General features: G+C 43.5%; 1 protein-coding gene across 1 annotated transcript in view; it reads left to right on the forward strand.

Annotated features, from left to right (window-relative positions):
• The window catches only part of LAMC1 (laminin subunit gamma 1), a 124415-nt gene that overhangs the window by 81653 nt on the left and 26301 nt on the right, over positions 1-16461 (forward strand). The window contains exons 3-13 of the mRNA XM_066361694.1: positions 2830-2960; positions 5510-5676; positions 8470-8658; positions 9445-9562; positions 9962-10060; positions 10160-10296; positions 10923-11045; positions 11133-11322; positions 11631-11743; positions 15079-15300; positions 15409-15597. Of these exons, the coding sequence (XP_066217791.1) occupies positions 2830-2960; positions 5510-5676; positions 8470-8658; positions 9445-9562; positions 9962-10060; positions 10160-10296; positions 10923-11045; positions 11133-11322; positions 11631-11743; positions 15079-15300; positions 15409-15597 (1678 nt within the window). The remainder of the gene's footprint in view (positions 1-2829; positions 2961-5509; positions 5677-8469; positions 8659-9444; positions 9563-9961; positions 10061-10159; positions 10297-10922; positions 11046-11132; positions 11323-11630; positions 11744-15078; positions 15301-15408; positions 15598-16461) is intronic.

Consider the following 16461-nt stretch of genomic DNA (forward strand, 5'->3'; position numbering starts at 1 on the left):
AGCAAAGATGGCCCGGGCGCTGGGGATGGCTCCTTGGCCTCTGCCCCAGGCGCTAGTGTGGCTCTGGTCACAACAGAGCGACGCCCCGGAGGGGCAGAGCATTGCCCCTGGAGGGCGTGCCGGGTGGATCCCGGTTGGGCGCATGCGGGAGTCTGTCTGACTGTCTCTCCCCGTTTCCAGCTTCAGAAAAATACAAAAAAAAAAAAAAAAAAAAATCAAACTGTCTTTTGATCCAGCTATCCCACTCTTAGGAATGTACCCTAAGAACACCATAGCACTGTTCCAAAAGGAGAAATGCACCCCCATGTTTATGGCAGCATTGTTCACAATAGTGAAGATCTGGAAACAGCCCAAGTGTCTGTCAGTGGATGAGTGGATTAAAAAGCTTTGGTGCATATATACTATGGAATACTACTCAGCTATAAGAAATGATGACATCAGATCATTTACAACAACATGGATGGACCTTGATAACATTACACTGAGTGAAATAAGTAAATCAGAAAAAACTAAGAACTATATGATTCCATACATAGATGGGACATAAAAATGAGACTCAGAGACATGGACAAGAGCGTGATGGTAACGGGGCTGGGGGAAGAGAGGGAGGAGGTGGGGGGAGGGGAGGGGCACAAAGAAAATCAGATAGAAGATGATGGAGGACAATTTGACTTTCAGTGAGGGGTATGCAACATAATGAAATGTCAACATAACCTGGAGATATTTTCTGTAAACATATGTACCCTGATTTATCAATGTCACCCCATTAAAATTAATAATAAATAAATAAAATAAAAATAAAACAATTTTATGTCTGAGTAGTTTACATATGGGCAGTGAGTTATCTGATCTCTCTCTGAAGTTAGGGTTATCCAGGATTTTTGGGTGATTTGGCAAGAAGAAGAGAGAGCCTCTCACTGATATGTGATTATGAATTGGACCAACTCCTGCTAATTAACCCTCACCTGCTCCAGGACCCATTAGAAAACATGTAAAAAAACAACAACAACAAAAAAAACTGGGGGCGTCTTCTGCAGTGGTTGTAGATTTTTTGTTTGCACTTCCCACTTTTTCACACTTGTTTTTGTGCTCATTGTTGTACATTTTTTTACTTGCATTTCCCACATTTTCAAACTTGTTTTTTTTGTTTTTTTTTGTTTTTTTCAAGTTTCAGGCCCCAAAGTTAAGGTGCGTCTTATTCATGGGGAAATACCATACTGCTCTTTGATTCTGTGTTGCCCTGGGCTCGCTCACTGGCTGGTGAGCTGAGAGCTGGCTTTCTCTCTCTCTCTCTCTCTCTCTCTCTCGTCTTCCATCCTCAAGGAAGCCAGACAAGGCTTCTTCACTTGGTGGTGTAATCACTCCAAGAGGACAAGTCCCAGTGCACAAGTGCTCATCAAGCCTCTGCCATGTCACATTAGCTGAGGTCCCCTCAGCTAAAGCACATCATAAGCCCAAGTCCAGCATCAGTGGAAAGGGTGTGGATGCTGGCCGTCATGATTTGTTGGCATTTTTTTTTTTTTTTTGTATTTTTCTGAAGTTGGAAATGGGGAGAGACAGTCAGACAGACTCCCGCATGCGCCCGACCGGGATCCACCCGGCACGCCCACCAGGGGGCGACGCTCTGCCCCTCCGGGGCGTCGCTCTGTTGCGACCAGAGCCACTCTAGCGCCTGGGGCAGAGGCCAAGGAGCCATCCATCCCCAGCGCCCGGGCCATCTTTGCTCCAATGGAGCCTCGGCTGCGGGAGGGGAAGAGAGAGGCAGAGAGGAAGGAGAGGGGGAGGGGTGGAGAAGCAGATGGGTGCTTCTCCTGTGTGCCCTGGCCGGGAATCGAACCCGGGACTTCTGCACGCCAGGCCGATGCTCCACCACTGAGCCAACCGGCCAGGGCCATTTGTTGGCATTTTTATGGTAACAGTCTACCATGGATGTGCATCTGCCTAATGTTGTCTCAGTGAAAGGGCATTTATGATGAGCGTGCCAATCTCATAAAACCTAGAGGAAAACTGGACAGACAACCTGCACTTTTATCCTCTGCCATTTTGGTGTGATTTCTTTAGATTTGTTCATTGGCTCCGCAGATGTTATTCCGACACCTGCTGTGTGAGGGAAACTGCAGTGAACAAAACACATTCCTACTCTTGGGGGGCTTACAGTTTGGTGGAGATGGGGCAGAAACAGACAATATAAATAAAATAGGGAAGGAGAATAGGGAGCTTGGGGGGTGGGGGCAGCTTTAGATAGGGTGGCCAGGGAAGGCCTCACAGAGATGTGACATTGTGTGGAGGGTCAAAGCAACGACAGACTGATTGGTTCAGGCCAGTGTAATGATTTATTGCTTGTACTTGGGTGTCTCTCCCAGATCTGTCGTAGTGGATTGGGTATGGAGGGAGAAAAAGATGGTACCAGATGGGCAGGCGGAGACAGGGACCAGCATACCTTGTACAAGTCTGATGTCACATGAGCTCTGTGCTTATATCTCTGACTTGATTTGGGGTGTGGGCACAGGGTAGAGAGAAGGGACATGTGTGTCGACTACCTAATGTATGTCAGGCATTTAGAAGTGTATTTCATTTAAGCTTCTCAATAGCCTATGAAGGAACTAGTATCTCTGCTATGGGGGACTCTGAGTAACAACTTAGATCAAAGAAAGGAAGAGTCAAGAAAGAGAAAAATATTAAGAAATTAAAGGAACCATTGAGTACTACTGTAGATTTAATGCTCAAAGAGGGAAATGATACATGAACCATTTAGGAAATTTTGTCACATTGATGTCTCTTCAGTGCCATTTACCTATTTTTCCTTTTTTTGTTTTTGTTTCCTCCCAGGAATGGGTAACAGCCACTGACATCCGAGTGACTCTCAATCGCCTGAACACTTTTGGAGATGAAGTGTTTAATGACCCCAAAGTTCTCAAGTCCTATTATTATGCAATCTCTGATTTTGCCGTAGGTGGTAGGTAAGTAAACATATATAATATTTAACACTTTGAAAGTGGTGCTTTGGTGTAGAAGTGAATGTAGCAACAGTTTACAACTGTATTAATAATGTTGTTAGACCTCATTATCATGAAAACAAAGGAATTAGGTTTTCTAAAATCTTGTCAATCAACACACTTAGTGAATTCTAAGTGCAAAGCTCTATATTAGGCACCGTGAAGTACTGAGGAAGTGTAAGACTGACATAAAGTCTTCTCTACTGAGAAGAACTTGACCTTCTAGGAGCCTACAAACGAATGGCACAGGCAATGTATAATATGTGAAAAATTAAATACTAGTATAGTCCCATGTTTTAGATAAAAAGATTCTATATGCCAGAGAATACTACAGAACTCTGAGGCTAGAGAGGCAGATGGGCTTCAAGCGGGGTCTTGAAGAACAGGCAGGATTTGAGTGAGTGGGGAGGGTGCCTGGGTTGAGTACAGGAGATGGGCATGTCCTTAACAGAAGTTTAGAGTTGGGAAAGTAGAAACCTACTGGATATAAGGAAAATGTCTCCTGTGATTTGTAGAATTGTAAACCAGAGAGAGATTTTAGTAGCCAGAGACCTTACCCAGCAGGAAGGAATCTTGGACTTACCTCCCCTGTGTGAAACTATGAGGCCTCAAGAGCAGAAACATTATTTTTATATGTAGTGTTCTTGGTACGGATTGATGCTCAGTGAAAGTTGATAGGAACTGTCACCAATGAGAAATCATGTCGTTTTTTGCAGTAGAGCTATAATATCAAAACAATGGATTAGGAAGATTAGTTGTGGGTATGTATGTATGAGTTTGTTTAATAGAATATGCTTAAGAGAATTTTTATCGTTTTGGTTTTCTTAAGTGAGAAGTGGGAGGCAGAGACAGACTCCCACATGTGCCTTGACCAGGATCCACCCAGCAAGTCCCCTATGGAGCCAGTGTTCTGTCCATTTGGGGTCGTTGCTTTGTTGCTCCGCAACCAAGCTATTTTAGTGCCTCAGGCGGAGGCCATAGTGCCATGCTCAGCACCCGGGGCCAACTTGCTTAAACTGAGCCATGGCTGTGGGAGGGGAAGAGAGAGATACAAAGAGAGAAGGAAGAGGGGGAGACGTGAAGAAATAAATGGTCACTTCTCCTGTGTGCCCTGACCAGGAATCAAATGCCAGACATCCAAAGAATTTCTATTCTTGTTATGATGTTGTATCAGCTAGGTGATAGGTGACAAATATCTGACTTTAGGGTGGTGACAACAGAATAGAAAGAAACATTTAGACATACTTCATCGTGAAGGAAAAATTATCAGAATTTAGTCAAAGAGGATTGTAAGCTTTAGTAATGAGAATGGTGGGACCATGAACAAAATGAAGGAGGCAGAGGAGGAGCTCACTTGGGGAGATGATGAGTTTAGTTGTAGATGTGTAAAAGTAATTGTAGGTCATGGAGGACATTGACATTTATGCCGCAGTCAAGGAGTTTTGGAGAGACATGAAAACTGGAGATAGAAATTTGTGACTCATCCCAGTTCTGCTGTACGTATTTCAGAAGTGTTTGGGTGTATTTCTAAGTGGTAGTTGATGCTGTGGAACTGATTGCTATCTTTAAGGAAGCAAGTGAGGGAAACATTAGTATCCCAGAGCGCACGCTAGTGTTCGTGGGGATTTCCATGCATTCTTAGTTTATGATTTTACCTGCACCTAGGGGATCCTTCAAGGACTTTTACTCCAAACAACCTGCGGGAATACCAGGCCACCAGAGATCCATCTGGTGGTGAGGTATCTAAGGTCTCTTGCTATCTTCGGATCAGAATACAGGTAGTCCTTGGGTTACGAACGAGATAGGTTTTATAGGTTTGAAAATGTTTAAGTATTTATATGCACAGAAAGGTAAAAAGAAATACTATGCTAAAACAAACATCTGTCTAAGTTGCATTTAATAGGTAAATGTACCTGTTCCAACTCACATACAAATTCAACTTCAGAACAAATCGATGGAACCCATTTGGTTTGTAAACAGGGACTGCCTGTATTTTAAAATCACTAAGGCACACAATTACTTACATAATTATTGACATTTTATGTGCCCCCACAGTTCTAGGCACACAAATAAAGCCATTTCTTGAACCTCCCAGTAGCCCTGTGAAATAGACATGATCATCATCCCTGTTTTGCCGGAAGTCACAGGATAGGGCTGACACCCAGGCAGCCTGGCTTCAGAATCCATGCTCTTGACCAGTACATGTGGCACACACACATTTGACTTCAGGAAGTGATCCTACAGGTGTTCTCAGATAGTGTTAGGGACTTTATTTACACAGCTGGTCAGTGCCCCATTCCCTGTTAAATAAAACCACCTTCTTTTTTCTTGTTTAATTTTTCCTCACACCTAACGACTCCAATAGCCCTTACTTAACTGTGCTCAGTTCCTCAGTTTACACTTCCCAGTGGTAATCTCAAGCACATTCTGAGGATATTTTTAGTTCTGTCTGCATCCAGCTCTGGGACTTTGGCACCATTTCCTACTTTAATAAGTGTCTCTTCTCTCCCCAGGTGTAAATGCAATGGCCACGCAAGCGAGTGCGTGAAGAACGAATTTGACAAGCTGGTGTGTAGCTGCAAACATAACACTTATGGGGTGGACTGTGAAAAGTGCCTCCCTTTCTTCAATGACCGGCCGTGGAGGAGGGCGACAGCCGAGAGCGCCAGCGAATGCCTGCGTGAGTGCCCCTTGGTGTCAGCCTGCGAAATTAGCCTGAGGACTTCCAGAGTTGGGGAAAGGAATGGGGGGACTTCCGTTTGTGCCTCCTGGAAAGGAAAGCTCTGAAAGGCAGTGCTTCTTCCCTGATTTGAGAGCGTAGGGCAGTCAAGCTCATGCGTGTCGGAGGAATGTGAGGGCAGTGGGCTGTAACCATGAACCGTTCTCCTTCCTTCCTGGACGCACGCGCCAGAGTGGGAGCCGCACCCTCAGCATTTGGCACCCAGCTTGGATCCAAATACTGGCCAGTGTCACCTGCTCTAACGTATGGATTCTCTAGCTTTTTTCTTTGTTGTCTTTTAAAATACCCCCTCTTCCCACTGATGCTCATTTACTCAAGAGTCAAGGCCATCGATTGAGATGTGTCAGATACAGTGGGTTCTAGACTAAGGCTGCCATTCATAAACTTATTTATCACAATTATTTTCCTGCTCTCACTGAAGAGCCACATCGGGGAGCATTTTCTTTGCTCGTGCAGAGGTGGGGGCTCTAGGAGGAAGAGTAGATACTAGTGATCCTCGGAAAGGGTGGACTGTAAAAGATCACACATCGTTTATTCCTCCTCAGGGTCTCAGCTTATTCCAAACAGACAGAGATTCCGAGCAGATAGAGAAAGGAGTCTCAGGAGAAAGGAGCCCTGCAACCATGTAGCCATGCCTTGCCGAGGACTTAGGAAATTTTTAAAGCAGCTCTAATTTCCTTATGTCCTTATAAGTATTCCTTACCTAGTCTCTTGGGCATAAAGGGAACAAGAAAGAAGACGCTCTGAACTCGCAGGAGTCGTTGGCAGCAACCTTGAGAAAGAATTGCTGTCTTAACTTAGGACTGTTTCTGTTAGCTGCCTAGAGCAGATCTTCTTATTCATCTTTTCTTTCCCTCGACCCATCCCAGATCTGCAGATTAATTTTATGGCCTCCTCCAGCATTCCTAAGCAGTTATTTGAGCTTCTTTAATTCTCTTACTGAACTGTAATAGCCAGTGTTGGAAGCTACATGACAAAGACTGGCAAAAGGAAGAATGAAATATTCCTAAGATGTGCCGTCTAAACAAATGTCCACCTGTGTTTGGAAAGTATTCTGTTTAATGACGTGGTCATCATTAGAGGAAATCCAGGAACATTATGAGAACAACAAATACGCGATGTGGCCAGCTCCCCACTTGCCAGCGAGCTGAAGACTGTGGATAAAGGGCTTTTTGATGAGGGGCTGAGTCAATTTGCTTTCCTCCTCGGTCCCTTTGGCACGGAGACCCCTCAAAGAGTAAAGTTTCTGGAGGTTGTGACAGGACCACCTTCTCTCTTACCAGCTACTGATTAGGGAGCCACGGCCTCTGCTTTGGCCGTGGGTTAGGACAGCGATTTTCACCCGGTGTGCCGTGGCACCCTGGCGTGTGCCACGAGACATCTGGAAACGTGCAACGCCTGACTGTGGAGTCAGGGTCCCTGACCTCTTTCCCCTTAGAATGTCAAACACAAAAATGACACCACCAACTCAGCAGTAGCCCTCAGTGTAAATGAATCAAAATTATACAGATATTTTCTTGTTAAATTGGCAAAAAATATGTAGATATATATTTTTATGTGCTGCAGAATTTTAATAATTAGTTTATGTGCACCACGAGATGAAAAAGGTTGAACATCACTGGGTCAGAGCAGTGGAGACCCCAGAATTGTCCTGGCTCGTGGCCTCCGAGCCGCAGTCGGGTCGGTGGGTTGGCTGGGTTGATTGCGGGGTAATCTAGGGCGGCCGGAGGGAAGAGAACCACTCCCGAAGAAGGGACAGAGCTAGGAAGCTCCTTCCCATCACTTTAATTTTTGTGCCAGTGATTCAAGTTTCTAAAAAATTTCCAAAGATAATACCATAAAAGAAGTGATTGTAAATGAGAGAAAAAAAGACAAAGATATATATTTAAATATTTTAAAACAACTTCCTGATCTGTCTGAAATCAAATAAAACTTTTATTTAGTGTTCAAGATACAGCCAATACTTTGGGCAGAATCAGTAATTCTGAGAAAATCATCTGAATGTAAAGATAATAAAGAGTTCCTGTGACTACAGATACTTGTTCTTAAAATATGGTTGTGCCCTGGAGGGTATCGTTAGTTACTGAACAGGTGACCCAGTTGGCACTGTTGCTCCCCCGTGGACGGATGTAGCCAGTGGGTCCGGATTTCCCTTGAATTCTGCTTCTATCAGCAGAGGCACTAATTTTAACCCCTGTGTCTCAGGCTAGCCCCGTCTGGACATGCAGGTAATCTGGCACTTCGGAAGTTAGTATCTTATTGTAATTGAAGCATCTGAGGCCTGGAACGTTAAGGTAAATGGAAGCCTGCCTACACACTGGCACCTGGTTCTTCAACTTGGGATTCAGGTGAAGGATAAAGATTTAGAAAACTTGAAATTTGGTCTATGAACAGTTACCTGAAGATTCTAAGTACAGGATTCCTTGTCTTTTATGATGGTGTTATTTTTGATAAGCATGAACATTTCCTTAACCTGGCCATGTAAACCCTTTGTTGGCATTGTTTTTCTTTTCTTTTCTTTCCTGTTCCCTCCCTCCCTCCCTCCTTTCCTTCCTTTCTTTTTAATAAACAATGCATCTGGTGGTCATTCATATTCTAATACTACCTGTCACAGAGATGTGGGAAATTATGGCTTGGTTTTTTTGTTTGTGTGTTGTTGTTTTTTTGAGTCTTGCAAAAATGCTATTTGTAAAGGAACACGGATCTCACTTAACTCATGTGTTTGGCCGACAGCGTGTGACTGCAATGGCCGATCGCAAGAATGCTACTTTGACCCTGAGCTGTACCGCTCCACCGGCCACGGGGGCCACTGCACCAACTGCCAGGACAACACCGATGGCGCCAACTGCGAGAGGTGCCGGGAGAATTTCTTCCGCCTGGGGAACACGGAGGCCTGCTCTCCGTGCCACTGCAGTCCTGTCGGTAAGTGACCAGCAGTGTCCGCTTCGGTCTGATGGGTGGAAAGACCAAACAAAAAAGCATTCCCAGAAAATAAAGTCCCCAGAAAATAAAGCCATTTCCTAGCCATTTGCATTGGGTCAGTGGACATTATTGTGACATGTAAATGACTCGGTCTGCCTGCACCCTCCACCTGCACTCTCTTTAACCATGCTGAACTTTTGGATGATTTTCTGGTGTGTATATAACTGGGATTGGCCTGAGTAACAGTTTTGTAAATAATTAGCAGCAAGATCCTAGAAACCATTTGAACTTGACTGTAAAAGGTTAGCTGTTTCGTGAGTTCTTCCTTGTTAATGATTTTGTTTAGTCTAGAATCCTTAGAGAGCTTTTTCATGTTCGTGTACATTCATCGATGTGGTGTGCCTCTCTTAGTCCTTTCTGCTCTTTCAAGAGTTTGGCCTTTATATTTGTGGTTCATGCCGGCAGATACTTAAATTCTAGACAGGACCCTTAAAGAGCCTGTGCTTTCTCAGAGAAGTGACTGGCCAGGGTACAGTTTATCACTGGGTACGGGGTGACTTGGTAGTGTTTCCAGCATTGATGAGTAAGGTTTGTATCTGGAAGGTTAAAATGTGGTGGCTGAGAAGTGTCTGATTTCGAGAGAATCCTGGTTTAAAGTTTTATCTTTCTTCTCTGTAACCATCTAGAGATTCCATGTTGGTTTCCAGGCAGTGTTTTTAGTGACCTGGTTTTTTTTTCTTTGATGTGCTGACGCTGCTGGTGGTTGACAGGCTGTTTAAATTTCAGGCTCTCTCAGCACGCAGTGCGATAGCTATGGCCGATGCAGCTGCAAGCCCGGAGTGATGGGTGACAAGTGTGATCGTTGTCAGCCTGGCTTCCACTCTCTCACGGAGGCGGGGTGCAGGTGAGCCTCTCCAAAGCCAAAGGAAGGGGGCAGCATCTAAGCGTACGGTAGTCGGTTCATAGTGATAGCTCCTGTGGCTTATCTGCAGCAGTCTAAACGTTTTTTTCCCCAAAATAATTGTCAGCAAGATTCAAGACCCCTGGCTGTCACAGTGATCCAGGATTGGTTCGTACAGAGAGGAAGCGCAATGTTTCATATCTAGATGGGATAGGCGTCCTTGAGGAAAATCAAATCCAAGTAGAAAAATGGCATCAGTATTCATTTTGCTCTATGATGTTTTTCCTTTTTTAAAAAAGAAAAACGTATTATTAATGTGTAAAACCAAAGATTGACTGTAAGAGTGGACTTTCTGTCCTCCCATCTCTCCTCTCATTGTTCTTCTCATTTGCCACCCAACAGGCCTTGCGCGTGTAACCCTTCCGGCAGCACCGCTGAATGTAACATCGAAACGGGAAGATGTGTTTGCAAAGACAATGTTGAGGGCTTCAACTGTGAGAGGTACCTCCTTCCCTCTCGAGCTTATAATGTTTTCTCTGTTGTCATATCTCAAGGACCTTCCGAAAATAAAATGCCTGATGGTACCTAATCCTTTTCCAGATGCAAACCTGGGTTTTTTAATCTGGAATCGTCTAACCCAAGGGGCTGCACCCCCTGCTTCTGCTTTGGGCATTCTTCTGTCTGCACAAACGTCGGTGGCTACAGTGTTCATTCTATAACTTCTACCTTTCAGACTGGTAATTTAGACCTTTTCTTCCATCCCTGAGATGTGTGCGACTAGACTTAGAGTATTTTATAAAAATCAGTAACTCTTTGAGGGTTTTTTGATGGTGGCAGCACTTAATGTTTTTTAATGAATATGATTTTTCTTATTTGGCTTTTTTATTTCTTTGGAGTTTTTTAGTTTGTTTTTATTATTCTATATAGTTTCTTTTTATGATTTGTAATGTTTAAAGAAATTTTTTATCTCTTAATTATAGTTGACATATAGTGTTATATTAGTTTCAGGTGTACAGCATAGTGATTAGACATTCATATAACTTATAAAGTGGTCACCTCAATTAATCTAGTACCCACTTGACACCATATATTATTATTATAACACAACTGATTATGTTTTCTATGCTCTTGAAATGTAGTTTTCAAGTTTACCATAGTTATATGTTACATAAAATAAAGCAAAATATAACATGAGGAGTATAGTGTATATAGGTACTGTTGTAGGAGTTGTTTATTCAAAAACTTGCCTTGAATAAGGCAAGTTTTTCCCTCTACTCTCAGTATATGTTTGTGGCACACAGAGGAGGTGAGCTCAGGGCGCGGACGCTGTAACAGCACTCGTGTTCTTGTCCTCTGCCCGCAGGTGAGGATGAGTGGCGTGCAGAGCAAAGGGACGGCTCCGAGGCATCCCTGGACTGGTCCTCTGAGCGGCAGGATATCGCCGTCATCTCAGATAGCTACTTTCCTAGGTACTTCGTCGCTCCTGGTAAGTGAGGCTGGCGGGCAGTGAGGCGGAGGCGGGCTCCTCTGGCATCTCATGCTCATGTGCTTGCCCCGTGTGTCTGTGTTCCAGCCAAGTTCTTGGGCCAGCAGATGTTGAGTTACGGTCAGAACCTCTCCTTCTCCTTTCGAGTGGACCGGCGGGACACTCGTCTCTCTGCAGAGGACGTGCTGCTCGAGGGAGCTGGCCTGCGCGTGTCCGTGCCCTTGATCGCGCAGGGCAATTCTTATCCAAGTGAGACCACGGTGAAGTACGTCTTCAGGTAAGATCCTCTTTGTTGTGAAATCTGACCTGATCAGAATTATAGGAGTGGTTTTTTAATCTGAGCTTATCAGGCCTCAGGTGAATGTTGAAGAAAAACTTTGGGGAGATGGGGAGCCTTTGTAAAAGGATCCTTCTCTGTGTTCACCTGCACCCTTGTTAGCTGTGCTGTCAGACCGGCAGGCTGATTCTGACTTGGTTAGATTGTCGGAGGTGGCATTATTGGTGGCCTACACAAATAAAAAAATGCTTTCTTGGTCCCCTGAATTGTCCTTACAGAAGTTAATGTGGCCCCTTCTTTCTCTCCAGGCTCCATGAAGCAACAGATTACCCTTGGAGGCCTACTCTTACCCCTTTTGAATTTCAGAAGCTCCTTAATAACTTGACCTCTATCAAGATCCGTGGGACATATAGTGAGAGAAGTAAGTTATGATACTATGATATAATTTAGGAGAGCCGTTTAATAAGACGATTAGGTAGAAGGATCTATAATATGCAAAAGGATATCTCTAAAGTCCTAATGCTATAGCACTGATCTTAAGTGGTATAAACCAGTGGTCCTCAACCCCCGGGCCGTGGACTGGTACTGGTCCACAAAAAAAGAATAAATAACTTACATTATTTCTGTTTTATTTATATTTAAGTCTGAACAATGTTTTATTTTTAAAAAATGACCAAATTCCCTCTGTTACATCCATCTAAGACTCACTCTTGACGCTTGTCTCGGTCACGTGATACATTTATCCGTCCTACCCTAAAGGCCAGTCCGTGAAAATATTTTCTGACATTGAACCGGTCCATGGCCCAAAAAAGGTTAGGGACCACTGGTATAAACTATCTCATTATACATGACTTAATGTATAAAAATAATGAATATATTTTTAACCACTTTTAAGAACCTGGAGAAAATTTGCTAAAATTACTAAATACTATTTTATAATGGATAAGCCTATTGTGATTAACATTATATATAAATAGATTTTTCTAAAATTACTAAATATGATTTTACTAACTCACATGACTTAACTTTTATTTCTTTTTTATTTATTGCTCTGTAATTATCAAGACTTTTAACCACTGGCAAAAGTGTAAAGTACTGAAGAACCTTTGTTAGAATTTTAGATAAACAAAGCTGTTTCATGTATGGCTTTCAATTTAATTTCTCTTTAATTAAGTGAGAACAGGGGAGGCAGAGAGACAGATTCCCATATACGCCCCAACTGGGATCCACCCTGTAAGCCCCCTATGGGGTAATGCTCTCCCCATGGGGCATTGCTCTGTTGCTCGGCAACTGAGCTATTTTTAGCCCCTGAGATGGAAGCCACCGCCAACTTGCTCAAATCACTCAAGCCATGGCTGCAGGAGAGGGGGAAAGAGAGAAAGAGAAAGAAGGGGGAGGAGGATGGGTAGAGAAGTAGATGGTTGCTTCTCCTGTGTATCCTGATCAGGAATTGAACCCAGGACATCCACACACTGGGCCAGTCCTCTACCACAGAGCCAACCAGCCAGGGCCAATTGAGGTATAATTGACATACAACATTATATTAATTTCAGGTGACAACATAATGATTTAATATTTGTATATATGGTGAAATGATTTCCATCATAGGTATAGTTACCGTCAATCACCATACATAGGTACAGAATTTTTTTTCTGTTGTGATGAGAACTTTTAACATTTACTCTCTCAGCACCTTTCAAATATGCAATATGCCATGGTATTAACTGTAGTAGCCAGTCTGTGCATTACAGCCCCATGTTTTCTTTATTTTATAACTGGGACTTTGTAAAACACCAATCTTTGTTCTCTGTAGCGATGAATTATAAAGTGTTTTGGGATTTTTTTATTCCTTTTTTGTTGTTTTCTTTTTAAAGACCCTGCTGCAAGCGAGATATTAAGGTATTTGCTTTCTCTGTTTGACTTACTTCACTTAGCATAATGCCCTCAGGTCCCTGGACATGTTGGGTTTTGGGAGACTTGCGCGAATATCGAGATGAAAATGTCCTGTAAGTGGCAGTCAGAAATAGGATCTGGGGCTTAGCAAGCAGTTAGAACTGGAGACCTAGCATTAAAGGGTTGTCAATGGATGGACTTAAATTTTTAAACTGGGAAACTTGAAAAAAAGAAAACATGCAATTCTGGAAACATCGTTATTTAAGGACCATGCCCTAAGCCTCAAGAGAGAAAAAGAATTTTAAGGCAGTGAAACAATTAACAAGTTTAAGAAAATCACACGATTGGATTTTGGATTGGATGACTAAAGAGTCACTGGTGAGGTGTTTTTTTTTAGGAAGTATTGAAACAAATTGGATTGCAGTGCTTTGATAAGCTATTTGAAGGTTAAGGAGTAAAGTAAAGGTTATTCTTTTAAGAAGTGTGGCCGTACGGGAAGGAAAGGAGATGGACTATAATTTGGGAGTAGGGATGAGAGGAAGAGTACTTTCAAGGATGGGGAGATGAAAGAATGTTTAGAATTGGAAGCACATTAGCCAGTGGAAATGTATCCCATGATCTAGTTGTTGAAAAAAAAAATCATAAACAGTAAAAGTTAACTAAATTCAAGGCAGTAATATACAGAAGAGCTATTCTTCATCTTCAGGTTGATCATTTCCAAGAATTATATAAGCAGTAAATAATATTTTATAATATGGGGAAATACACTTGAAAGGTGGACTGCCAGAGACAGGAGTGGGGTAGTAATTCAAGGGAAATACGATGAGGTACTCAAGGCTGGCCTCTGCCATGGGATATGCCTGGGGCCTCACAGGCACAGTGGGGTTGGACGAACCATTGGTCTCTAGTCAATGGAAGGCCTCCCCTATTGTTACTTTCTTCTGGAAATGGGAAAATATTGTGACATGCGGCATAATGACTTTGGGATGATTGCATACTTGTTGAAGTAGCCCTGAAGTATTAGGAGTTGTTTGCTTATTTTTGCTGTTTTATGCAGGGTAAAAATATATAACTAAGTGGTACTTGTTGACAGGTGTTTTCCCTGCAGTGTCGTCTTGAACCTTACAGTCAGTGCATGCTTTTGTCACCAAAGAACAAAAATTCTGCTTAATGACTACAGACCTAAGCTTCTCTTATCCTCCATATTCCTGCTCTTTTCTCTTCTTGCCCCAGATTATGGTCCAATGCTTTTCTTTCTTTCTTTTTTTTGTGACAGACAGAGGGACAGATAGGGGACAGACAGACAAGGCAGAGAGAGAGATGAGAAGCATCAATTCTTCATTGTGGCACCTTAGTTGCTCATCATTTGCTTTCTCATATGTGGTTTGACTGGGGGGCTACAGCAGACCAAGTGACTCCTTGCTCGAGCCAGCGACCTTGGGCTCAAGCTGGTGAGCTTTTGCTCAAACTAGATGAGCCTGTGCTCAAGCTGGCGACCTTGGGGTCTCGAACCTGGGTCTTCCGCGTCCCAGTCCAACACTCTATCCACTGTGCCACTGCCTGGTTAGGCGCTTTTCATTTTTTATATTGGTGATAGAACAACTGTACAATCCATCAATCTTGGGGCGTGGACATGTTTAAAAATGTTTGTTATACTGTTATTCCAGACATAGCAGCAGCTACCATATATATAATTGTTCTAAATTCTATTTTCTATTTAGTCTTCTCCAATAAATGAATTAAACTAATGGCTGATTGCTTCTAGAATTTTGAGCCTGTTTACTCTTTAATGTTACTGAATTCTCGTGAGCTTTTGGAAAACAGAAGCCAGTTCAGTGATTCTCTTTCTCACGCTACACACAGGTGCTGGCTATTTGGATGATGTCACCCTGGCAAGTGCGCGTCCAGGGCCTGGGGTCCCTGCCACCTGGGTGGAGACCTGCACCTGTCCTGTAGGATACGGAGGGCAGTTTTGTGAGATGTGCCTCCCGGGTTACAAAAGAGAAACCCCAAGTCTCGGACCATACAGTCCCTGTGTGCTTTGTACCTGCAATGGACACAGTGAGACCTGCATCCCCGAGACAGGTGAGCAGATGCTCTTTGGGGGCTGCTAGACCTAACTCTCTTCAGCAGATGGGTAGGAAAGGCTCATTGTGTGATTTGCCTGTTTTCTCATGCCCACTCTCCAAATAGGTGTTTGTAACTGCAGAGACAATACAGCCGGCCCCCACTGTGAGAAGTGCAGCGATGGGTTCTATGGAGATTCAACCGTGGGCACGTCCGCTGATTGCCAGCCCTGTCCATGTCCTGGGGGCTCAAGTTGTGCTGTTGTCCCTGTGACGCAGGAGGTGGTGTGCACCAACTGTCCTACTGGTACCACTGGTACGTCCACTCTTTCCATCGCTTGTAGGGTTCCAGCCTTTAAAACCGCCTTGGGGGGAAGGACTTTGGGAATGTCTGGGGCTTTTTGTTTGTTTGGCTGAATGATTACAATTTTCCGAATAGGCAGAGTTTTATAGGAAACAGGTTTATTATGGATTTATAAAATGCATGTCAGATACTCACAGTAGGTAATGTATTTATGGCCATGTACTTCCCTGCCTCATTCATCCTCACAGCCCTATGAGGCAGGTTTGTTAGCATCCCCATGTTCCAGCTAGGAAAACTGAGGCACAGAGACATTACGATACATGATCAAACTTGCGGGCTAGTCGTCAAAGGAACTAGAATTTCAACCCTGGCATTCCGGCTTCAATGATGATGTTTGCTACAATGTACTCCCCCTCATAAGATGAGAACCAGAACTTGGTTTTTATTTGTGGGGCTGTTAACCTGGACTTCATTATATAAAGAGGTAATTTAAAAAAATAAAAATTTTTTTTACATTCTTTCTTTAAATACAGTTTTTTCAGTGTATGAGAACCCATCACATTTAGCTGGAAAAATGTGTTCATTTTTTAACAGCTTTGGATAAGTCAGTGTTCCCATTCCCTGCGTTTCTTTCTTTTCGATGAGAACCTGACACTAGATCTTCCCAGCCACCCAGGGGCTGCCCGCCGGGCAGCCGACCACGGCACCGAGGCTCGCGGGGGGCTGTCTTCCCGCGTTGGCTGCAGCCCCACAGTGCAGCTTCTGCCAGGCTTCCGATACAGCCTTTGACCCCATTACAAGCCTTTGTTCCAGAGATTTGCTACGGAGCATAAAAATGAGTAAAAACCCAAAACACTGTGCTAATAATCTGAATCT

This window comes from Saccopteryx leptura, chromosome 2, assembly GCF_036850995.1.
Source record: "Saccopteryx leptura isolate mSacLep1 chromosome 2, mSacLep1_pri_phased_curated, whole genome shotgun sequence".
Classification (NCBI taxonomy): domain Eukaryota; kingdom Metazoa; phylum Chordata; class Mammalia; order Chiroptera; family Emballonuridae; genus Saccopteryx; species Saccopteryx leptura.